This window comes from Hetaerina americana, unplaced genomic scaffold (assembly GCF_022747635.1).
Source record: "Hetaerina americana unplaced genomic scaffold, ioHetAmer1.1.p SCAF_7, whole genome shotgun sequence".
In the NCBI taxonomy this organism is placed as follows: Eukaryota; Metazoa; Arthropoda; class Insecta; order Odonata; family Calopterygidae; genus Hetaerina; species Hetaerina americana.
The window spans coordinates 31329206-31356250 of record NW_027287316.1 but is presented as its reverse complement, the minus strand read 5'-3'; the positions used below and the strand labels follow the sequence as shown (position 1 = coordinate 31356250).

The 27045-nt window shown below is 36.5% G+C and overlaps 1 protein-coding gene across 1 annotated transcript in view; it reads right to left on the bottom strand.

The window, feature by feature from the left end:
• Window positions 1-2726: 2726 nt before the first annotated feature.
• Window positions 2727-27045, bottom strand: part of MED14 (mediator complex subunit 14) — a 37360-nt gene continuing 13041 nt past the window's right edge. Inside the window, exons 12-24 of the mRNA XM_071594910.1 lie at window positions 24818-25086; window positions 22641-22878; window positions 21586-21993; window positions 19254-19426; window positions 18104-18298; window positions 15647-15913; window positions 13639-13942; window positions 10787-10951; window positions 8191-8471; window positions 7465-7623; window positions 5242-5511; window positions 4255-4539; window positions 2727-3206 (exon numbers count right to left, since the gene is read on the bottom strand). Of these exons, the coding sequence (XP_071451011.1) occupies window positions 3030-3206; window positions 4255-4539; window positions 5242-5511; window positions 7465-7623; window positions 8191-8471; window positions 10787-10951; window positions 13639-13942; window positions 15647-15913; window positions 18104-18298; window positions 19254-19426; window positions 21586-21993; window positions 22641-22878; window positions 24818-25086 (3191 nt within the window). The 3' untranslated portion in view covers window positions 2727-3029. The remainder of the gene's footprint in view (window positions 3207-4254; window positions 4540-5241; window positions 5512-7464; window positions 7624-8190; window positions 8472-10786; window positions 10952-13638; window positions 13943-15646; window positions 15914-18103; window positions 18299-19253; window positions 19427-21585; window positions 21994-22640; window positions 22879-24817; window positions 25087-27045) is intronic.

The window sequence follows — 27045 nt, the reverse complement described above, 5'->3', positions numbered from 1 at the left end:
GATATGTACTGGGGAAGCATAGGAGGAAGGAGAGTGTGACTGAAATGATAAAAACGCTGGGCTGGGAACCTTTACAAAGTCGAAGAAAAATAAGCTGACTTTGCGGTATGTTCCCCATTATGAAGGAAGAGAAAGCTTGGTCAGAACTAAGGAAAGAGGCGAGAAATCCAAATTTTATACGGAGGAATGATCACAAATTCAAGGTAAAATGCCGGGCACAAAGAGCAAATAAAAAAAATTTCATTTCTTAATAAAACAATTGTTGATTGGAACAGTTTACCTGGAAAAATATTTGCACCCTTTCCTAACAGTGTAAAGACTTAAAAGAAAAGATGTAAACAATTTATACAATAATTTTAGCTGAGTGTTGAGTAAAATTGTATGTAACAGCTTAGTTTTGATTTTTTTCTCGTTGAATGGGAAACTGTTAATGAGATGGGATTTTTTCTTTTTTTTATGTTAGAGATTGGTGTTTAGAAGTTTCCTTTAAGTGTATTTTTTCTGACTGATTTATTTATTATCTTTTGTGATATTGATTGGATTTGAGATGTCATGTTATTATACCAAGGCAAGTTTGATTGTAATACTTGGGACTTGAGTGCCACCTGGCATTGTCTATCCGCACATGCGAGTTTTAATAATAATAATGTCTGAGGCCATCCGTCCAACATCAAGTCCACTTCTCAATTTATAAGCTCTTACAGGTTTCATCTACAGAGCATTTTAGTATTATACAAAATATACTGCAGCTTTCATCAGCCACATTTCGGGGAATGAGATTTGATGCTTTTTCTAGAAATGTAAGTGGGCAATTTGGATTGTAACATATTTTCAGATAAATCAAGGCAATGGATTTGGCAGCTTAATGATTGAAAATATTTTGAACCCTCAACGACCTATTCCATACAGAAGGAATATAAAAATTCAACACACTGAAACCTTATCATACACAACCCTTCCAGGTACTAGGTACTTATGATTTAACTTGAAAGCAGTCCTGTTATCATTATATTTCTATTAATTAAAGCTGTTCACTCCTCCACACCCTTACCAAATATGTTCACCCACTCTCTGCTCCTTAGTTTTACATTTTTCTTGATTCATCCTGAGTACTTGTTCCTTAACCTTTGTTGTATGTTTCTTTTTATTTCATTTGAACAGCACAAATTCCTTGTCTCATAATGAATCTCATCTCCAGGAATAGACATCTAGAAATTGTGGTGCAAGAGGTTCTACAGCCCCCAACAGCTGCATAAGGTGACCTAATAAGGAAAGACTTTCTACGTAAGCATCTGTTGTACAGCAGACTGTGACAGTACTGATAAGGAAATGTAGGGGATCAATCTAAATATTGTGTAAATTGAATTCCACCCTAACATTTTTATCCCACTCTTTTCCTTGATAATTAAAGACAAAACTATTTACTAACACGATCCAAGTGTTGGCCAACTTGTGAACATTATAGCTGGGGAAATTTCAGAGATGAGAACAATTATCATGAATCGCACGTATAATATATTACAAAAAGGTATGATATTGGGTTGTCTATACTGCAATACACAAATTTTCTGATAATCATATAGTCATAGTGTTTATTGAGTTTGAATTAAGGTACATTCCTACTTACCAAAAACTATACCAGCTTTTGGTCCATATTGTTTATTTACGGTAACACCTGTACGTAAAAATGTTGCGATGAATAAATTAATTAACCAGAACAGTGAGTAGATAAAACTATTCAAGTGTGATAGGATTTTCCACATCATTTTCCACTGATCACCTTTCCTATTGCAATTTATTTAGGTACGCTCCATGAGATATTTATATGCAAGACCCATCTACAATGTGAAAAATCAATAAGTATCTTCATCGCGCACAGAATAATTGAAACTATGCATGTAAGACAGGTTCCTGTGAATCATTTTACAGTAGTCTTCTTCATAGTTTCAAATCATTATCTGTTTAGTTTTGGCAAAATAAGGATTTCTTGGGGCATTCCAGTTACTTGAGCATACTAAATATGTATGCTATAGCATTGGGCAATCAGGTACATATAATGCTTCGATTTGAAAGCATTTCATGGGACCTTTGATACTCTTCAGTGTATCTGATCTCTACTTAGGTTTCAGTTAGTGAAAACAACATTACTTAGGAGCTATGTGTGGCTTAGTATTCAGCAGTAATTAAACCCTGGGTGAATCAAAAACTTACCTTGATGAGAATGGCAGCTACTTCAACTAATAAGAAGGTGCTCAACACCAGTAATCCTGATTGCAATGGTCACATGGTGAGGATGTACTCTTTGTGGTGTGAGAAACATCCCTAATATTCAAATTAAATCTTGCTAGAAAATCGGTGAGAATATGCCCCAACCTCGGCAAAAAAACCTCACCACTAAGCCAGAAATACACCAGTGGCCAAACATTCTCTTCTGTAAATGCCATTCCATTATTTCAAATGGTTACTACACCTAATATTGCAAATCAAACCAATTCTTAACCACTTATAATGTCCACATACTAATTCCATGGTTTTCTACTGGAAAGTCTCCCTGTCTCTTCGTCACCATAACATCAAAGTATTTTGGCGCTTAATGAATTGCACTTGAGTTCTATTATATTACATAGGTAAGTTTCAGAAGATACTAGTTGAGAATCCAAGGTAATCATGATGGATAATGGTCAAGGTTATAAATTCCAGAATACTCTCTCAGCAGAGATGTTTGAATGTTTTTTATTTCCCAATACTGTGAAAAATAAAAGCACATCAGAAGTGCATTTATCATCATAAACAATATTATAAAAATCATATCAATCAATGAATGATAAATGTTATTCTGGTAATTACAAACAAGTTTTCAGACAGCTACAAGTAGACTCTGTCCAAAAATATACATCGGCATAAATAAATAACAAGTTTGACTTCCCCAGTGTTGTCGTGTGAATACTTTTGAGTAACAGATGAGTCAGTCAGGAAGTGTGCCTATCTACACGGAAAGAAACCCCCACCCCCCCCCCTAGGGGCATACATCACTGCTGCATCATGCCATGGGCTCCCATAGCCCCCATCTGCTGGGCTTGGGGATGGCCCGAGGGATGGTAAGGGGCCTGCATTGGCATGGGCGAGTGCATCTGCATGCCACCGGGTGTACCTTGAGGCGTCGGTGGGCCAACAGATGGTGGACCACCAACGCCAGGAGATGCAACCTGGCCAAGCAAAATAAAATATGGTCAACTCCTGATCATGGAAAATTCGGGGAACAAATTCAATAGAGCCAGAAAAAAACAAAACATATTGGCAAGAAATTGAAACACTTCACCCAAAAGACAAACATACGGAGTGCTTTTGTTTGACTGAAGGCATATGAAGCATATCAAAAGGCAAAATAAGTATAACGTCTTGCTTCTTTCAATATCGAATGAATTTTTAAGGATCATAATAGATAGTTCAATACCCAGATAATACTAAGGTGCATTATACTCTAAACGTTTATATACATTAAATATCATTATATATACATTACACTCCAAAAAATGGTACTACTTTGGTAAGCTAAGTTATATATTTTAAGACTAATTTAGACAACCATTCATGCTGCTAAAGCTGCTGCATTGAATTTAGACGATTGGTTCTTTTCATATTAGTACAGAGTTTACTTGTTCCCATTAATAGCCACTCAAAATCCACACAAACGCTTTGTGCAAAATAAGTCATCTAAGTTGCCTAGAACCAAGGGAAGTTTGATCCTATAGCTAAAATGGGTCAAATAAAGGAGGTTCAGATGATTATGTCCATGCTTCCAATTCAATTTTATTTTCAACACCAGTGGTGCTGTTTAACTAAGTAGTGCAAGAAAGAATGAGACTTTACTAAGACAACAATGGTAAATTTTTATTTCACGTTCAAAAAATTTCATGATGGCATCTAATCAAGAATATTCATTGAGTGCTCTATTTTAGTTATGGTAAAAATACTATGGTTGTAAGCTGTGGTGATGAAGAGTAACTATCATGGCATCGGAATTTAAAATATGATTCTTTCTGAATTGGCCTGCAAATGTTCATCAATCATTTCTTTGAATTTTCCCTACAGTGAATATTGAGATTATTCAGCTTTACATCATGAAAACAATCAGACAGGATCATGTAAAAAAAACAATATACAGAAAAATGATTACTAAAAAGTTTAATTCTAAATCCCAAGGCCTATTCCTGATGCAAGTTATACTAAAACCTATACATTGATAACAATCACCTGTCCTGGAACAACCCCTTGCTGGGGGTCGGATGGGAGAGTGAGATTCGCCAGGAGGTCTCGAACAGCTGGAAACAAAGAGCAAGCCTCGCCTGCACCACCACCCCCAAATTCAGCAAAACGTTTTAACTGAAGACTGGCGGCAGTCGTGGCAGAGGCTGGACCAGGCTCCCTCTTCTCAGCCAACTGTGTGAGGTTGGTGCTGACATCATAAACCAATGGAAGGACTAAGGATGCTGGCTCCACTCCAGGCCCGTATGAAATGCCAATGCGTGTTATATGAAGCTGAAATGAAGAGTCACAAAAATCGCTTAACATTTCACAACCTTTGCATACACTGCCCCTTACGATATCCAAACCCTGAGTAAGGTTATCCTCCAATTAAGAGGGACAAAGATGAATTATGTTGGCACATTACAATTTATATAAATGTTTAATGAAATGGTGCAATACAAATTCATCAAGTTTAAAAATTAGAAATTAATGCTTCCAGAAAGTAAAAGGAGTAAAAAAAGTAGAATAAGTATTTGAATTCTGACTGAAGGGCCTGGATTCAAATTCAGGTGATATCTCAAGGCACCTCTATTCTATATTATGGGTACAAGATCTTTCTTCCTGTGGGACTTAAGGGGGCACAAGGAATGGAACTGGTCCTCCTAATCTGATTATGAATTTCAAATGACATGGGGCCACATTAACCGAACTATAACTTCACCTATTAAACCAACATTTACATTGGCTGATTGGAAATACAGAAATTTCTGATTCATTTCACTACATTTACTAAAAATAATGTAACTTATTTCTTCTATCTATAGTAATATTGACTTCCTAAACCTATAATATGTAAACAATCAATATGCCTACACAAAGAATTTTTTCACTGTCCTCCAATTTGAGAAAGAAATAATCACACCCTGCCAAGGCTCCAATGTTTTCATGTAAGTGTACAAAGAAGATGGAAAATACACAAAAAGTCATACTCACAAAGAAAAGTATTTTGTTCCGACACACGAGGAGACCAGCCATTCCAATGGGAACTATGGGAGTGGCTGATGGAGGGATTCGCAGACTCCACTGGACAGCCCATTTAAGGGAGCCCCCCAGGGCAGAGGGACCTGCCAGCTCAAGACGCATAATGGACACAAAATCTCTCAGGACATTTACAGGGACATTCAGCATTCGTACAAATCCACACAGAGCATTCGGCTTGTAGGGGGGAACAGCCACTCTTGTGTCAAAAAATTTCTCCATAACCTAAAATTGACAAAAAAATATCATAAACATTAAATTGTGCAAACACTGAAAGGGTCAACAATTTTGATACGAATTTTACATTCACCTGAGTGAGAACACTTGTGTAATACCTCAACTTTATGCATTAGGGGAAATCTAAAAAAAATGTGCATGGGTAATTTGATAGGTTCTTGGAATGGAATAGAAATAAACGACTTACCTCAGTGAAACTATTTTATTTTTCAACGTAGTCTCCCTGTACACTGATGCATTTGGCTCAGCAATGTTCCAATGTCTTGATCCTATCTCGAAAATTAGATTCCTTCAGGCTTGCTAAATGCCCATCTACTTTGGCAGTAAGTTCTTTGTTAAAAGAGAATCTACGTCCACTAAGGAAAATTTTGAACCTGGGGAAGAGATGGAAATCTGATGGACCTGAATAAGGCGGGTGTGACAGCAATTTGTACCTTAGTTCACATATTTTTGCCATGTCAACGACAGTTGTATGTTGGCAATCTCGATGAAAGATGAATTTCTTTCTTACCGTAACTGGCTCTTTTTCGTGTATCTTTTGCTGTAGTTGGTCCAGGAGGTTAGCATTGTACTATTCAGTAAATGTTTGACCAGTGAGAAGAAAATCTATCAGCAGAACCCCTTTCACATCTCAGAAAACCAAAGCCATTACCTTTCCGGCCAACTGCATTGCCTTTGCTTTTCTTGGAGATGGTGAATCAACATGTTTCCACGGCTTTGGCTGCTGTTTTGTCTCTGTGGTATAGTAGTGGAGCCAAATTTCAACCACGGTCACAAACTGGCACAGAAAATCTTGTTGGTTGCTCTTAAAACAGGACAAACATTGTTGGGGAATTTCCATTCTGATGCATTTGCAATCCTGCATCAAGAGTGGCGGCATCCATCTAGCACATAATTTTCTCATATTCAATTCCACTGTTAAAATGAGATATACCCGTTCAGATGATATCCCTACAGCTTCAGCGATTTCTTGCACTTTCAAGGGCATGTTGTACTTGGATTCACATTTACAATTCAAGCACAACAGAGGAGAACATTCTTCAAACAAGAACTAGGAACAATGCCTTTAATATTCCTGTACTTCTTCAACGATAATCTCCCCTTTGATACATCTCCCTGAATTTCTGAAACTTCACTTTAGACAACAAGTTTTAACACCACAACATACCGCACACATTTAAATATAGAGATGACAAGTTTTTCAATAAAAATTGAAACTTTAATTGCTGCACTATATTCTTCAATTACTCTATTTCATTAAGGGTGTAATGTTTACAAGGGTAAGTTATCCACAGAAATTTAATGTTTTATTTAAAAAAAACCTCCAAGTATGCGATTTGGCTCAAGAAAATATTAATTTCCAGCTCATCAGGAATAAGTTAATATTGAGTTATTACCCACGATAAAGCACAGTTTTTTAAAATAATGAGCACACACACAAGTATTTTAGTTCACAAATTGAGGGAGTGAATGGAATACCTGAATGAATTTCCAGAGGAAATTCTATATTCTGGGCACGCTGTATCTATACAAATTCATGATAACTACAAAGTTCCAGTGGCGTGTTTGACATAATGTGTGCATTATTGATGGGAAAATATGGTAATTAATATGTAAAGCATCAACTTGTACTGTGTAAATATTTTTTTCTCCCTAGCCCTAAATACTGTAAGATTTTAATATTGATATTTTTAATAACACCAACTTTATAAGATCTCTTATGCCTCATAAAATATTTGGATTAATGGGGTAACATTTATCTCAAACAGAAATAACAAAATCATTCTTATAAAAACAATGAATCATGCTTGAATTGGGCACGAATATTATTTAAAAGTTTTAAAAAGGTTAAAACTTCCTTTGGTAAATACAATAATACTTCTAATATCTTGCAATTCCTGATTAATTGGGATAATTAATGACTAATAGAGAAACAATCACCTGGAATTCCTCCATGCTCCATGTGTCCTTGTGCTCTGGGGTTGGCTGTATTTTGATATGGAGTGACTGCAGGTGTTGGGGATTGAGACCCACCCTGCACTGGAGAGTTTCAGATTTGAAATGCACAACATTTTGCTCATTGCTCTGAAGAAACGAAACCTGAAATAAAAGAAATAGAAATCAATCATTTGACTCAACTGATGAATGTGAAACAGAGCACCCTTCAAGCCTTGGGGATATTATATTTCCAATAAACAGACAAGATAGATGAAAGAGGCTGAGAATAATGGATGGAAAGATACCAAGGCATCCAACACCAAAGGGAGTGTTGGATGCAATTCTGGTGACAAATTTTGGGGCCTTGATTTTGAGCACCCCTTAAGTCACAAATTCAATTGTAAGCATGTGGTCAATCTCTAGCTTGGGGGCCAGGACTAAGTCTCCCCCTTATTCCCCTCCATCACCAGTCCAAAGCAAATAACCAAGGAAGCTATGATTGCCTTGCTGTATAATGAGAATAAAATTATGCAATTTCTGCCGTGTGATGGAGCGTTACAAGTAGATAATAAAACAGAATACTGTTTGGCACACAAAATGCTACGGAAACAAGACCAGCTGAATCACACCAATTTTGGGCCTTTTAAAAACCATTCAATGCATTTTAAACAACAGCAGCAGCTGTGGAATCCATTTCATGTAAAAAAGCATAATTGCATCAGTACTCACACACTCATCCGTCTGAACAAAGCGTTGAAGTTGGCGCCTCATGTAGACACATCCAAGGAACCTCTCGATTGGGGACATGTCACCACCCACAGCCCCTCGACCAAGCTGGGCACCACCAACTGGCCCTCCCCCATACTGCGGGTGCGGGCACGGCGAACACAGGACTTCCAAAGCCTCTTGGGTTATCAAAGTTGGAATCGCTCCTGCCCAAGGCCTCTGGGGGAGGACACGTGTGGACCCTGCACCGGACCCCATGTGATGGTGGTGGTGAATGCCTAAACCTAAGAGCAGATGCAAAATGAACAATATGAAAAGTGATTGTTAAACAGAACCATTAGCTTATGATTCATGTTTATATCGGGATTCAAGTTATTACATCAGTGATTTTTCAATGAGATTTGATCAATTTTTTAAAGTGATTTTTATATTTTTCATCGTGTATTCAAGAAACCAAAGGCAGTGCTGAAAGAGTTAATTATTTGGAGTCATTCCCTAATATGCAGGAATGTTACAGGGTAACAATTATTCTTCATATTAAAATCAACCCAGTCATGGAGAATAATTTTTCAAGTATGAAATTACTGCATTTCATTTTTTATTATAATCAGTTGTCAGACTACACAAATTATTCCCCTCTACCATGCATGATATTTTATTCAAAAATTTAATTTTATCAAATAATTTAACTGTTAAATTTAGATTTTAAATTTATCACCTTTTAATGTACTTTATAATTCCATTCAACAAACATTTCAGATGAGAATATTACTCATGACAGAAGGTGCAAAAATATTTCAAATACATATATTACCGAGACCTTATGAAAAATTCTGATCTCTGTAACAGATTCTGAGAAGTATAAAATAAAGTTCTTAAAACTTCAACTTTTGAATATCAATAGAGTTATGAGGGCAGGTCAGAATTCCTAAACTGAAGAATTAGAATACCTAATCAGAAATCCACATTCATGCTGCAAATGTGGATTTCGATAACAGGACTGGCACCTTTGTCATCTTTTTCTGACTTCAGGGGAATGGCCAGTGAGTAAATGTAAATCGTATTGTGTTCAATGCGTGCAGAGTGTACAATTTACACCAATGACAACAAAAACAGATGCATTACGATTAACACAGAAATAGTTCCAATTTGTGAATTAAATTTTGTGACATACATTTATTCACTTATTATCCAACAATATCTACAACTGGATCCTCAGTAATAAATATGTAGATATAGATTAATTTTACATTTCTGTTATGAAATAACATATGCACCTATGTGATGACATTTTATATCCTTTACCAAATATCTGAGGGTAAATATTGTAAATTTATTATTTATTTATTTAGCATTAATCCAAAAACTGCACTTTACGGTATTTACAACAGAATATTAACAAAGATTAATTTAACAATGGACACAATTACAAACATCCAAACCCTAGGTGGAGGAAAACCCACCCAGGCAGGAATCAAAACTATGACCTTTGAGTTGGCAGACGAGGATGTTACCCCGCCACCACTGGGCCCGGCAATGAAATGAAATTACAATTCTAAAGTGGTAATGCATGTAGTACTCAACAAATAGGGCAACTTGGGACGATTAAATACTGAATCACTCAGGAAAAAATTCAGTATGAATACACCCAAATCAATTTCAATGGTAGTTATTATTGGAAGCAACCGACAGCTGAGGTCATTCATGCCATTAGAGATAGTTCCATAATTCGGTTGGGGTAAGATGTTTAAAGATTTAAGGAAGGGTGGAGAAAAACCCAGAATCAGCATTGGCCTGCTCTTAACAATAGGCACCAAGGGGTCCACAGGGTAACATAAAATCTGATGAATGCCATACTCAAAGTGCTTGTCACAAAGTATCCCAAATAGGGATCAGGATACCACTGAAAAATTCTGCCACCCCTGGGATTCAAACCTGGGCCCTTCAGGTGGGAAGCTAGTACATTGACTAACACACTATCCTAATCAACAATTCACCTCTCAAGAAATCGTTCCAGAACCCTACATAAAGACTGATGTGATACGTGCATATAATTTTAATTTGACAAGAAAGGATTAAAACTTATTTTTCATGGAGTTTACTTTAGTTTTCAAAACAATGTATAGTTTCTCAATAGAAATATCATTTTTCATTGAAAATAGGCCACGCATACTGAATGAGCCATGTCAAATTAAAACATGTGGCCTTTCATTGCGAGTAAATTTAGTTGAGATTCATGTTTTAATAATAAGATCATTTAATACAGACATGTAATTAACTTTTCACTGTATCAGAAACTAATTCATATGATAAATTTCTCATGAATAAGATCAAAATTTGGAACTGAACAATCCAACTGTAGTAATATTAATTAATAAATAATAGACCAAAAAATAATGAAAGAATTCACAGGATCACTGGATAGCTTGATTCAGCAAAACCGATTCAATTTTAATAGATTTTAACTTCAATAGTCATACACCTTTCCATGGAAGGTCTAAATATTTCTCATGCATAAAGAGTCACATCAGCAAAACTAATGAAACAATTTTGCTGAAGTTGACCATAAGTTCATCAAAAAAACAAAACTAAAACTTGCCTGCTTTTGTATACTCCTGCGACTGAGGACTTTGAAGGGACTGCAGTGGTCTCCCCACAGGTGAAGGTCTGGGCATTCCTGGTGAGCCAGGCCAATTGGATGTTCCACCGACAGCAGCAGCAGGGCTATGGGATGAAGGGAATGGACTGCTGCCCTCTGGGTGGCCTGAAGAAATATGACCATCTATTAGAAGCAAATCCTGCTCCATCCCCATTCTCTACCCGCATGACAAAAGTGATGAGAACTTCAGGCATCCTAAGAACAGTCAGATTAATGACTAGTCCAATTTCAATACAGAGCCACATTCACCATATAAAATCACACGATAAGGTTAAATTAGTGATTAATAATATTACAAGTTGAAAATACTTCAATAGTATATTCCATCGCTACTTATCCTGAGATGGGTAATGCGTTTCAATATCCTGCTTTTAGTAACTCATTTAATATGTCATTATTCATATGAATAAATACTTAGAATTTAAATTTAATTTATCAAATACATACAGTAATGCATCATCTCTGCCCAAAAATAATTATAATGAAATACATTACACATGTGGGTCATTCAATGACTCCTTAGAAAATCCAAGAGATGGCAATAGTAGTATTAGAAAAGGTTTGCCTTCAGAAAGCCTCAGCTCTCACTACACTGCTCCTAAAGTTTCCGCTGTATCCATCATGTCGTTTCATTTCCATAATCAATTGCAGGAAGAAACTTTTTTATTTAAAGAAATGGAAAATAATGAGTTTTGGGCAGTGATTTAACACTTTCATTAAAAGGTTAACACTGAGAGAGATCAAATTTGAGTTGGATGAAGTTCATGGCACACCTGTTCCTGTATTGGCAACTGTTTACGATTGGGTCAATGAGTTTAAACACGGCCATATATCCACAAATGATGAAAATCATTTGGGATAACTAGTACAAATGACTTCCTGCAAAATTATAGGCAAAATGCACCATATGGTGATCGATGAATCAAAATTTGGGAATTAGTTAAAGCCAAAGGTATATTATGAGGTACAGTCTTTTCAATTTTGCACAAAAAAGTGGGTGTGCAACAAATCTCGGCAAGTTGGGTGCCAAGTTTGATCTCAAAGCAGAATAAATGTAATCGTGAGGTCAATTCAGAGGTTGGTTAGCTGTCGGTATTGTCGGTTGATCAGAGCTGAGGACGAAACATGGACACACTACTACACTTTAGAGACAAAAGATTGGTTGAAACAGTTGGTTTTTGAAGGTGATCCAGCTCTGCAGAAGGTAAAGACAGTAAAAGCAGCCGACAAGGTGATGGCCATGGTGTTTTGAGCTGCATGCGGAATCAATTAGACAGATTACTTGCAAAAATGACAAATGATAATAGATAGAATTATGCATCGTACTTGCACCGGCTGAGTGAATAAATGAAGAAAAACATACCCATTTGCCAAAGAAAATAATTATCTTCCATGAAGAAAATGCATGGGTGCACATCTGCGCAGGTTAAATGGCAAAATTTATGGAATTAAAGTTTGAATTTACAACATGCATCTTATTCACCAGATTAGGCCCCTAGGGACTTTATTTTATTTCAAAACTTGAAAAATAATCGATCAGCGGAAAACGATTTACGTCGATGGAAGAGATCATCCCAACACATATTTATTTCGAATATCTCCCCTAATCCCAATTTCTGGCCAACTTAAAAAAGTTGTAGAAATGCTTGAAAAAGTGTATTGAGCTAAATGGAGATATGTTGAAATATTTTTTTTAAAACAACTTTCTTAAATGTGAAATTTGAATCGTGTATTACAAATCTGTTTTGCCTAAATTTATCAGGAAAAACTTTTCGGCCTTTTCCGGCATAGTTCCGAGAAAATTGGTCAACACAAAGGATTAATATAACATATGGATCTATTACAGCGAGTGATTTGTCAAATGAGAAATTGAAAACATAATTCATAGAGAAAGAACACAAGTATTGGTAGCTTCTAAAATGATTTAAATAATCACACTAATCCAATATAATGAGTTATTATGACCCAGGGGTGTATTAACCCCATTTGCCAACCTACGCTATAGTCAATGTCTGCCGCCGCCTTAAGGAATTAATTTTCACAATTCAGAGCTTTTGTTTAAATAATGCGAACCAAATTCAATGTGTCCACAAGGTCCTTGCGCCTAATAACAGGAACTAGCGAAAAAAGGAATAACGTGATCATTCACAAGACAATGACTAATGTAAACACAGGATTTGCTCTCCTGGCGGCCTATGGTGGAAGCTTTTTTTCTAAAAAAGAAAACGCGCATGATTTTGAATCAATATGTTCGCATTAAAAAAAATTGAGTAAACTGATGAAATAAAAATTCCAGGACTTGTGCCGCCCCCTGGGAGCTGCCGCCTTACGCCATGGCGTAGTTGGCGTCCTGGTAAATACGCCCATATTATGACCACTGTCTTGACATTACTTGGTCATCTTCAGGTGAATAATGGACATAATAGTCCACTTATTTAGTTTTCTCAATCAAGGGGGTTGGTGTGGGTGAAGGTTAGGTGCTGTGGCAAAAATAAATCTTTATACAGTAGAATAGTGTGACCATTGAACAAGTTTGATATGTTGACCCGGGGTCCAGTCTTGGGGGCATGTAAAATCAGTGAAAAATTAGCTTTTTAGAACTCTAAAACTAATTTTCACCTATTCAATCTCATGATTTTGATGAGCGAGAGTATTTTGAGGAATAAATTTTCTTTCACAACTTTCAAAAGCACTATAGCAGACTCCTGGTTCCATTTTCAAATTTAACATGCACAAAGCAACAAGGGACACAAAACATTCTCTGTATGCGTAACACACGGCACTAAACACACCTGGGCCGCCAATGAACGATCCTGCTGGTGAGTGGCCCAGCTGGCACTGAGGCCCTCCTGGAGAAGGACTTGGCACCAAAGGACTGTGGGCAGCCGCATGTTGGTGAAGGGGGGAGTGCGCCACAGCGGATGATGACGAACCACCCCCACTGGAAGGGTGCAGCCCTCCGACGGGAGAAGGGTGCAGTGGAAGCATGGATGGAGATGGGTGGTTGATGGAGGACGTGGGTGGGGGTGGGAGGGAGGGGGGTGACGCCAGGTTGAAGGAAGTGGCTGGACTGGAGCCAAAACTTTGGTGCTGACCCTGAAATGCAAGAAACAAATGAGTCGATCACCTTTTACAAACCTTCCTCCATATCTAAGAATTGGCCAAACTTCAGCTGAGAATATTTTACACAATGCTAAATCCAATTCCTATAATCAGGATGTTCAATATTGGATGCGAACTTTGTGCTAAGCCTTGGGGGACCAATTTACACAACCCAACCTCCTTCCAAATGGCACACATATGCTAACACCTTTCTTTTGTGTTTTCATTGACACCAGTGCTTACACTAGAAATCAAACCAGCATTTAGTACAAGACAGTCTTAGGCATTACTTAGTTGAAGTCTTACATACTAGGCGTAAATGAGGGAAGACTAACTTTGCAGATTCCACCAGAATTTTTAATTTGCACCATAGTTTCTTTGAAAGGCAACATCATCCTGATGTTAAATGACCAATTGAAAATTATAGTGGAATCTGCAAAGTTAGTCCTTCCTCTTTTATGCCTAGGAGCATTTAGCAGTCCTCACCTCAAATTTCATCCATATTTATGAGAAGAAAACATCTGTTGCATTAGGAGCAATGTTAATTGACAAATATTTACAGTCGAATAAGTGAAAATAAAAATTGCACAAGAGATTCCTAGGAGAACTTTGGGGAATGATACTCGAGTTCTGGCAATGCCGTGCAATGAAATAGCTGAATAAGGATTTTGGCAGTAACAGAAATTGATTGTTAATGTCTCCCTATTGTACTGTGGTTCCTTGTTGCCCAAGAGCAGTTTCATGATAAATGGATTCATACAAGAGTAATTTCGATTCCGGTGCCACAATCAGCAGTCTTTTGAAATGGTCATGTGTACTTAGTAGTTGCATTTAAGAAGTGAAGAGAAAAAAAGCGTTGTAAATATTCCTCTTTTCATTATTGAAAATTGAATTCCACTAAATTATTCATTGAATAATGAATTAAACTCACTTTGATCAATAAGAATCAAGAATTAAGAATTGACTTCAGTACAGAAATAAGCTCAGTGTGAGTCAACCTTGATATAAAATTTGCTACAACATGCTTAAGCCACAAAATTTCAGTATAAATAGATCTGTAAATTGAGAATCAATAGCTTATGCATTAACTAAAATGGACATTGAAATAAAGGAAGAGTTTCACCATGCAGCAGAATCATGATTATTTGCCCAACTGAGCAGGTGATGCATATCAATTGCTTATTCTAAAGAAAAATTTCTAGAAATTGTTAACTAAGCAAATTTTACAATTTAGCTGGGCACTTTATTATTGGGTGCAAAGATTGCCACCATGCATCAAATTACAAATATTAACATCTTTACCCACTCTGCAATCATATCAAAATAACAAAAACCTCCACGTAAAATTACCATATAGCATATTTCTATAATCTTTGGAAGAGATGTCTTAAGTTAACAGATGTGATTATAGGTAGGTCAATATTTTTTTCATGAGTGGATTGATGACAGAAGTCATTTTGCACCTCATTACATAATACAAATTTAATAACCTTCTAAGAGCAATGCATTTGCCATAAATGACCTTCAACACTTTTTCCAACTGTTCAATTACATTAAACGCCCAAAAAATATTTCCACCTGAAATTTGCAGGTATATTTTTGTGATAAATGACTCCAAGAAAATCTCACAGATAGGACTTTCTAAAATAGAATGTTTTAAAATTAAAATCCTGGCAATGTTTGACATGTTACCCCCACCTGTGACATCCCTGGATGCGGGCTAGCCGGAGTGTGTGGATTGCTCCCACCAGGTGGTGTCATTGGTGCATGGTGAAAGCGGAGCCCTGTGTCACTGGTGCCACCACCACCCCGCCCAGGTGCAGGTGACTGAGGATGGAACGGAGAGGGGCCACCCCGGCTCCCGTCAAGGTTCTCCATCACCACAGGGGATGGGGGATTATCATCCTCCGACTGGGACCTTCTCCTAAGAAGGGCATTCTCATCGGCATATTTGGAGAGGAAAGCCTGAAATGGAAAAAAATTGCATTGGTAAATACTATGCTAGGTAGTTAGGTTACCATATTATTTATTGATATAATTTTACAAAATTCATCTAAGCTTTCCACCTTAAACACATGATTCTTATTGATGCTGTAAATCAGGAAGCCTTTTACCAACTGTAACCCCCAAAATGATGAGTATGGAAATTAAAATGTAAAAATTTCACATTGAAAACATCAATCACTTAAGAATATGATTTGAACTCATACAAGTATCCCAGGCCAGATGCAGGCGCTCTGCTTAGCAGGCGAAACACCTGGTGTCAGGTTTTTCGGCACTTTCCCCTCCAGCACTGTACTTTTGTGTCGTCCGAGTTTGAGTGACGGGTCACTGGCGCCGGGTTTCCAACCCCGTAAACCCTGTGTGTGTGTGTGTTTGTGACTTGCGAAGGTCAATTTGTTTGCAAATACCTGAGCGAGGGAGTAAGTGTTATATAATTTTTATTTTATTTTTTCATTTGTTTGAGTGACGGGTCACTGGCGTCGGGCTTCCCGCCCCGTAAACCCTGCGTGTGTGTGTGGTTGCGACTTGTGAAGGTCAATTTGTGGTGCAAATACCTGATCAAGGGAGTAATTGTTTGAACTATTTATTTTATTTTTTCATTTGTTTGAGTGACGGGTCACTGGCGTCGGGCTTCCCGCCCCGTAAACCCTGTGTGGGTGTGTGGTTACGACTTGTGAAGGTCAATTTGTTGTGCAAATACCTGATCAAGGGAGTAATTGTTTGAACTATTTATTTTATTTTACATTTGTTTGAGTGACGGGTCACTGGCGTCGGGCTTCCCGCCCCGTAAACCCTGCGTGTGTGTGTGGTTGCGACTTGTGAAGGTCAATTTGGTGTGCAAATACCTGATCAAGGGAGTAATTGGTAGAACTATTTATTTTAATTTTCATTTGTTTGAGTGACGGGTCACGGGCCTCTGGCTTCCCGCCAAACAATAACTTTCCCACCCCCTTCTATATTCCACCTATAAGTGCCCTTAAGTGTACGGCTTTGGGTTTTACTTTCTTTCCACAAAAGGTATTTTCCTTTTCAATTTTTTTTATAAATTCAAAGAAACTATATTGGAACTTCCCACAATTAATGGCACCGACAGCACATAATGAAGATTAATCACCAGATCATTGTATTGTTTCATGTTTATACCTAACTATGTGCATGGGGTGTAAGTGTTCTCGCATAAATGTATGCCACGTTTTGTTTGTGGATGGTATAACTTTGTAGCTTTTGCACATGGTTTTTTTCCTTTCTTAATTACGGGTGGTATCCTAACACACCCTGCCACACGCCCTTGTGGCGGCTTGCGGGGTATCAAGTGGATGTAGATGTAGTAGAACTGCACTAATTCATTTTTGTTAATTTACAGATCTGGTAATGCCCAACTCAAAAAGCTTCAATAAAAATTCTTGCTTAAATTCACCGCTTGTCTCTTGATATGTGACACCAATCATTTGAGTAGAAAAGGATAAGAATTGTAAGCTTTCCTTTCAAACATTTCTTAAATCAGCTAAATACACATATTGGGACAGTGTAACCTCTCCCATGAAAAAAGTAGTTACATTCCTTCAGTTCTCATTATTCACTGAGCATACCAACACAAGTCATATAAAACAACCTCATTAAACAAGATGGCATTAACAACCCCTATCACAAGCACTGCACTAATGTACCCTTGTTGACTCCACACCTAATGTCAAATCATATATGCCCCAGCAATAACTTATAAGCTTCTTGGAATTAAATAAAAAATATTTACTTTCATCAACAACTGGATTTATGCAAAATAAATAGTAAAAGCCTTTCTAAGGTATATGCAACATTCTGCAACTATTATTTAACAGATACAAATGGTCGAAAAGAATATTAAATATGATGTATATTGCATCCAAATCAGTGCGTAACAATTTTTAACTGAATGACTGGATACCGGTATTCAATTAACCTTTTCAATGAAATTCATCCTTTAAATTTACATTTAAATACATCCTTAGATAAAGATTGGTGATTATCATTATTATTATTGTATTTCATATTCTTTTTAAGGGTAGCACAGGTTTTTTACTCCAAGATCACAGAAATGTGAATAGTATGTTGCATCTTAATCTACAAATTCCCATAGTTTCTACACGAAATTTAAAAATAATTGTCATTTACCCGTAGTCCTTGAGTGGGTGTAAATTCTTCAACAACATGACTGCGGTCGAAACGAGAGTATGCACCATCCCTGATAGAAACAACACCGTTTCCCCGAAGTCTTATTTCCAGGCAGTAAGTTCCTTGATAAGCAATACGAATCAATGTGGGTGACTGAGGCATGATGGCAAATGTTGGAACAGGAACTTGAGGTCTCTGGAAAAAAAATACAATTGGATAAGTATTTTCTACAATGGTAGGGAAACACAGCAGTTGCTGATTAATAGAAGGCAGGAAAAGTAACAAATTCACAAAAGGAAAAACAATTCAATGGCCCTAATGACTATTGAGAAGCAGCCAATCCCATTCTCAACAGTTAATAAAACCTATGAGTAACTATGGCAGCTCAAAAGAAGTATGTATTCTGGCATTTATGTCTTTATGTATTTATTCTGTAAGTTTAGGTCAAAATCTTTCAAATACAGTGTATGTTAGTGAATGAAAAACTTCAAATTTGGAATCATTAATAGTCAAAAGTGTGTAAGATATAATTTTATAATCATTTGTCTATTGTTTATGATTTAAGTTGCAATTCCAAGATTCATAATCTGAAAATATTTCTGATCCCAGGCTCTTCACCTCTTTTCCTATTTTCAAGGACTGACCAACCATGCTCTTTTTCTGTGACTTCATTTTTTTCAAAACCTTCCGATTAAATTTCCTTTTTTTCAACATTTTTAAACTAATGCCACTCAAAATTAAAACTCACATAGCATGATAAACAATGATCGGTCAGTGGCTGTCAAATATGTGAATGTGTTTAAAAATCCCATTTGGAAGAAAACCAAAAATAACATTTGGCATTGCTTAACATAACAGCAAATTGATTCACATCTAGAATCAAAGAATGACAAACTGAAAAACATGAAAACTTGCAAAGAAAAATAAAAAAATGGAAAAAAATAGAAAGAAATTTTTAAGTGAAATTGACTTTTCATATTATTCTAGGTCCATAAACATAAATTTAAGATATTACCACAATTTGGCTGAAAATTATCCCAGCAGTAAAAATTTAAGGAAATTCAATTATTACATAGGTTCAGAGTTTCTCTGCTATTTCATTTCAAATAAATTTTGTTCCCATATTCTTATATACATTACAATCACTCACAGAATTGTGAACACCAAGTTGTGGTAGGTTTGGCAGTTTGCAGATGGACAACAGTGGTTGGTGAGTGTGATGCAGAAGGTGAAGAATCTGCATCAGGCTGCGGTTGTGGTTGAGGTGGGCCTCCAGCTGCTCTCTCATTAGGGAATGTGCGTTGATAATATTTGTACTTCCCCCTGTAACAACCAGGATAACACTAAGTAAACCTAAAGACCCTCAGATAACCAGTTAGATAACTAAAACAAGGAGCTTCAATCAATGGAGTTTAAAGTTAATATAAAACATCGGAATTTCTCTGCTGCAGGGCTTCATAAAACAAAAAATAATAAAATATGTACACACATAATATTATGAAATGCTATTCAACATAAACTTAATGTTATGAAAATGCAGTAGAAAAATATCACACACTAACACAGTCAACATCAACACTGTTGTTTGAGTGGTAAAGAAGGAAAATGTGAAAGTATACCAGTAATGAAATAAATCTTTTGCTAATAGAGCAAATAAATAAATCCCATGATAATTTGAAACTAAATCATGGCGGTTTCTCAACAAGTTTGGCCTCATCCCCTTTAGCTTCATTATAGGATTGGAAAAATTCTTCGGTCTGCCACCTGATATTACTCTTATCATTGCAAAAATTGGGTATCAGTTTACAATATTTATTTCCAATTAAAATCCTGGTAGCCAGTGAATTGATGATCTTCATGAAAAGAAATTTTGGAATATTTTATGGACTGTTTGTGTTTTTTCTCCTTCGCCTTGAAAAAAACACTCACAAGCCAGCACTCAAAATAATTTCGACTTATATCTCAAAAAAACATATTATCCAACCCATGAATCACCACTGAAATATGCACCCATAATGACCAACTAGTCCGTAATACCCCATTGGAGAAAATCTCATTCACAATTCATTACAACCAGCAAAGATGCAGGTCTCACAAATGAGCAGTGGGCTTCCTTCTTCCTCAAATATTTTACACATCTCCTGAGGCAGGCGTCCTGTCTTCCACACAAATATGTACAACAAATAAACACCGTTTGTGATAATACTGGCCATTGTTATACATATATTTACTCCAAACCATTGTTAAACTTGACAACTCTGTGGCCATGACAGACACGGCTAAATTTCATTAGTGTCATATGTTTCTAAGTAAGTCTTTTAAAACCTCGAAAACTTGCCCATAGATTACAAGACATAAAAATCATTCCCTGCAAGTATTTAAAACTTCTCTGGCTTTCTTTTTGAGAAATTTTGTGTTAACACAATTGCAGATTTCATAGAGAATTTGTGCAAATCGCAAATTTCATGCAAATTTGGACCATCAGATTTTAAAGGGCCAAAATAGTTTATTTTTTCACGCAATATTTAGTAAAATTTTATCCAAGGAAAAAAAATTTTTGATGAACAGCAGTTCATAAATGAATGTTCTAAAAGATAAATTTCACTGTTAATGTTAAAATTGATGAAATTTCAATGTGAAAATTGATTACCTCATTTTGAAGATAGAGCTACTCAAACTTGAGTGACCTTACTTTCATAACAGGACACATAAATATAACATCTTCACAGACTTAAAATGAGCCTAAAGCTGACAACAGAACCAGTACAATAGTCACCATCTCCTTTAATTTTACTTGAATAGTCCTTCATGTTTGCTGGGCAAATTTGGTTTTGTGGAAAAAATAATAAATTATTAAACTATATAAACAATGGAAGGATCCACGCCGCTTCTGGGCATTTCCGTCACGTAGGTGAGTTGATGGACAATTGCCCCCAGTCTTGGAGGCATCTTTGGGTCAAAGTGATCAGCGTCACCATTTGGCCGCTATATATAAGAGACGCTGACTGGCCCGGAGCTCTCTGATTGGCTGTTTCTTGGCGGCAAATAGGAATCACCCTTTTCCATGAAGAAGTCAGGGTGTAGCCCTCCTTACACTTGAAATTGTTGGGATTCTTCATTATTTCTACCGGCTCTATCATGAGTCTCGGAAAATAATGCCTCTCTCTTGCCAGCACTTTAGTTTGGTCGAACTTAATCATGTGTCCCGGTTCTGACCCAACACTTTCGGCAATTGCCGAGAGTCAAAACAGTTTTTGGCCTCCAAGAAAGAGCCAATCAGAGAGCTACGGGCCAGTCAGCATCTCCTTTATATAACGGCCAAATAGCGATACAGATCACTTCAACCCGAAGATGCTTCCAGGACTGGGGGCGAAACAGTTGTCAATCAACCCACCTATGCGACAGTAATTCCCAGAAGCAGCATGGATCCTTCACCAGATAGACATCGCATAAGCCTAATGATTTATATAAACAATGCTCACCAAAAACCAATTTGAATGCCTTCTCAGCATGGCTCCACTGGACAGTGACACAGGCACTCCTGTTCACACCATATGCCACAACAAGCCGACTGTAAGAGTATGACTTGATCGTTAAGAAGTTGATGGCCAAAGAGCCATTGATTGTTCCTGAAGTCCCACCACTGATTACCAGGCCACCAGAGGCACCGCCAACAGAACCAGGGGTTACTGAGCCAGCTGCTCCTCCAGTGGAGGAGGCCACAACTCCTCCTGTGCCGTTCATATTGCTCCACTGGACGGCCACATCTTCCACCAGATAATGGAGGTGGGCGATGCAAGCCCAATCGGCCAGAAGCCCATCAACAGCACGATTGACTCCTTCCAAGCCAACCCCCATTTCATACTGAAAATACACTGGCCGCCTGAGTCCTGAAAGAGTTATTAAAAACATCTGTGATGCATTGTTTGCTATAGGATGGAGACTTTAATCAACATAACAATAGTAATACTGTGCAATTGAACAAATGGATCATATTACTAATTTTATGAATTAAAAACTACCTTTAAACATTTCAAGTACCAGAATAATATCTACATAAATTATAATTTTTTAAAACTTCATCACAATTTATTTATTTCAAGTTTGTTTTATTTTGACTTTGAACATATGATATTTAATATTTAAAAGGTGTCTTTCACTTCACACAAATAGAGCAATGGCTCTTGAAATGCAAATAAGTGTGAATGCAACAAATTTTGAGTATATAATTTAAGAAAAACTAGTAATTGCAATTTCTTCAATTTCAATATTTTAAAGGTGACATAGGAAAGTAGCTAGGTACTTGATTACCTCAAATAATAATGTCCCCAACCCCAAATAACAATGCATTATTATTTGGGGAATGGAAAATTGATGTACTTTCTTTAACTGTGCCTACTCAATACATTTTCATGGATACATTGATAATTGTGGCAATCTAATAGATTGAGCCTAAGTCCACACTTGCTATCAAAGCCATTTTTGGATATAATTTATGAAAATAAATTAAAAAATTTTTCCACTTTTTGCCACCCACCTTGTTCCTTTGGGTGAATACTTGTCAATGGGCTCCCATGAAATACAAATTCTGCCATCCATGTCTTGGTACCCTTTCCCTGCACTCTGATTGATACAGAGAGTAGTCTTTTCAAGAGAGGAATCATTTGACGTGGCTCCATGTGTGGTGGCGTTGGCAACTGCACCAACCGAAGCACCAGGGCAGTTGCTCCAGATTCAACCTGAAGTCCTTGGTGAGATATACCTCTTCGATTCAACTGGAAGAGAATGCAACAAATGAACATTACATAAGTAATTACAAATAAATGCATGGAATTTTTTGAAACAAGCATCTGAATCAAAGACCTACTTCAAAAACTCAAATTCTGGCATCTTAAAGTTGTGTCAGGGAAAGCTAGGATACCAACATTAAACATGTAACTGTTAGAATTAGTTCTTTTAAGTGACAGCGAAAACAAAGCCAAATCACAACAACGTTTTCTTGTTTTTAAAAATTAACAAGGGAAACAGCAACTTCCAAATCTATTAGATCTACCATTTACTTTTATGTTATTCCAGGGTATTATCCTAATTCATTTTATCCTGGGTAAAAACCTGCAGGGATTCATATCCACACACTCCAATGCCCCTCCACACATGAATAATGAAGCCTACAATGATTAATGAATTCTCTTTTTCTATCAGTCTCCCATTACCTTTTTGAAGAAAGTCTATCTAACATTACTAACCCCAGAATAAAACATTCCAGGTCTGCAGTAAAGTATGTAAGACTCACAAATACTCAAGGTAGTAGACCAACCTTTCTGCATGTGATCTAATTGGTTTAGTGCAAACAAGAAGCTTGCCATCACCCTTCTCAGAGATATATATTGTTGATGCCCATTTTAAATTAATTTTCCAGTACAACTCACCTACCTAAACTATGACCATGGGAAGGACCCAGACGGTTAGAGCACCTTGGCTATTGGATGATAAAACACTTAAAACAATACCTCTGGACAGAATATGTACAAATGAGTTTCATATGAATGCCTCTCATGGGTAGTTTCTTTCACTATAGGCATGAGTGGGAGTACACAAGGATGATCCACAAATGTTTGGGAGGTTTTCACCAGGAATGGTTCACTCTCAGCAAGTGGATAGTAATGTCTTACTGAATCGTCAATATATTTAAGATGCTAAGCAGATTACAATACTGACTCATATTAAGGCATTTCATCTTTATTACGAGTGAAAAATAAATAAAATATATTATTTCCACATCCAAGAGAGTATTGCACAAACCTGTGAAATGTGTATCACCAAATGGTGAGTTTAAAAATGCCCAGTGTGAAAAGTAGCAGCATATTTAAGGGAAGTGTTTTGAACAGAATGGGTGCACATTTATATAACAAGTGACCGATTTCTTACCAACCAAGATTGTTTCCCAATTTATCCCATTCATTATCAGAAGAAACTAAATGTGTAACAAAGATTTTAACTAATAACTATTTGATAAGGCTGCAAATAATACACTTTCAGGTCTAATTGGATTTCATGTGAATTCAACATAAATGAGTTCCAAAGTTTGAGCGCCAAGCTGAGACAAATCCCTTGCCTCCTTAAAAATCACATGACTAAGCAACAGGTGTTTTTTGCTTAATACAAGTGGATCATATTCAAAGGAGAAAGCATCAATTGAGGCATGTAACATTAAGTATATATACCAAAAACCTCAGAAAGAAGAATATTTTCTTTAATCATTATGCCCAGAATAGATAAATCAAATTATTTCTACTTTTCTAAATACAACTTTTGGAATTGCTTCTTTTGCAGAACAGAATAGGCTTATGAGATAATGCCTGAAGAACTCTAAAATATAAAATAAACCTTCCTCACTACATTTGTAACTCAGTATGTCTGAGAGCTGGCATAATACACCTCAGTAGATGCTGTAACTGATGATAATTTACAACATCATACAATCCAATAATTTAGGAAAATTTAGTCAGTAAATGAACCTATCAAATTTCAAGAAAGATGTGAAAGATAGGGTGGGAAGCCTTTTCTGCAAAGAATTTTTCATTGCTTGCTGTCAAATCATGAGTCAAAATGTTGAAGAGTAGGATGTTGGCAATGGATTGGACAAAAATAGCAACAGGACAACCGAAGTAGTGATAAATTCCAAAACAAATATATAGATATAAAAATACATACCTCTTCAGCCAATGTGACAAATGGAATCCTCTCATCACACAGGGCTACAACATGGGCCAACTCTGGAATAAAGTATGCCGGATGCTTGGTGCGACGAGCACCTGGCTCATACTTAGATGTCCCCCCACTTCCAGCTCCTCCCCCTGACCCAGTACCACTGCCAATGGCCAGCTTCCGCTTGACACCTGCAATTGTGCCACTGGTGCCACCTTCCCTCCCTGCCACAGTACCAGAAATCCCACTACTCAGGCCACCCTTCTCACCCTGATCTGGAATCATAAGTGGTCAAAATACAATGTAACTTTAGGAGAGAGACACACACAAAATGTTTCAACATGCTTCACTCATTTAATAATAAAGAACACTTGGTGAGTTCAATAAATTATTCTTTGCTCATTTCTTCTCTACAGTCCTACTTAGATTACCTGCAAATGATAGCATTGGAATCTTTTTACTGGCTTGGCATAAGTGGTAAAATCTAAATGAGAGTGCAGCCTAAACATATTATATACTTGTAAGTTCTGGTGATTTTACTAGGAGAGAAGAGAGATTGATTTATTTGTTGCTATTTCCAAAAAACTAGATATAAATATGATTTCATTTGAACATTCCAGTTGTTTTCTATTACTTTACCACAGTCACTATATATTACTTTACAACTGTACATGTCTCATCGAGTGAGCCACAACCAGCAGTATTCCCCATATGCACATTGCCCAGAGACCAATACTTTTTTTTAGCAATTTGTGGCTGATTGGCTTGGGACTCTTGCCTGGTATTTGGAATTTTTGTGGAAAGTGTCACTACCGGAAAGCTGTATGCATTCTGTAATTGTTATAAGCATACTGAAACCAATTCAAGGACAACATTTATTACTATGAACTAAATGTAATAATAATTTTGAATAACATTTGTAGAAGACACATGAGAACAACTGAAATAGAATTTCTGAAGTTAAAACATAGGACCCCAACATGAGAGTACTTCCTTTTTTCTAAAAGGGGCCAAATACATCAAAAACAAGAAAACTTAAATTACCAAAGGCACATACACTGATGAGGTGCTTCTAATCACGATTTAATAACCATAGCATTGCATTTCTTAATTAAAATTTGTAACTATTACACTGGGATAATTATAAAAATTTATTTTTATTTCTTCTTTTGTTCCAAGTGATATTGCCTCATCTAAGCACAGGTAAAAATCAGTAATGTTATATTTTTACATTATAATTAATGAGAGTCGTAGATTGTTTTTGCAATTAATATAAAAAGAAATTTGATATGCCACATTTTCCTTGCCAATAAGACAAACTTTTTTGCTCCAAAATGAAATCAGCCTACATCTTATGGGCCAAGGCTACAAGGTATAATTTTGACCTGTAAAATGCAAGATGATTCCTGTATTAGAAACTATGATAAAATCTTTATTTTGAGCAATTAGCAAGTAATTGAGTTTTAATAGTTCCTTGAAAGCCATAAAAAATTCACAAATAAATCCCAGAGGATGTCACCCATCTGCTAATGCATTGTATCTCTCCTGATACACTAAGAGAGTAAAAAAAATGTATGCCCATGTGCTCCTAATCATCCAAAGCTTGAGGAACATGTTAAGAACTAGATTATTAATCACAGGAAGAACAAGATTACTGTTTCAACAAACATGATTTAAATTGAAGAGAGAAAATGATTTTAATTGAAGCGATAGGTATTTCTATTGCCATTTTTTCTAGGACAACATCACGGTGTGAGAGATTCATGAAGAGAAATGGTCTGTACATATTTATCAGTACCACATTATCACAAAAACTACCACATATGAAAAAGATAGGTTTTAAAGCATCAACTAATGGCGTCATACCAACAGGAAGAATGAAATGGCCATCGATTTTAGCATTTGCAGTTGGTTGAAAAAGTCCGGGCAGAAAGTTTCAAGTAAGACTATCAAAAAAGCTTTTTAAAAATTTGAAATTTGCTACATGAAAGTGATGATGACACTGTTAATGAGGAAAGTTAAAATAAATATGGAAATGATTCAGCTGAAGTGAACATTGATTTGGCTGCTAATTTTTTAGTGTAACAATTTAATTTTCTTTGTATTAAGGGTTAACATTAAAGTATTGTGATCCTTTTCTGTCTAATCTAAATGTTTACCATAAATCCTAACCTGAAAAATCACAGTGCATCCTACAGGCCGTGAAATACAGGAAATGGAATATGTAAGTAAAA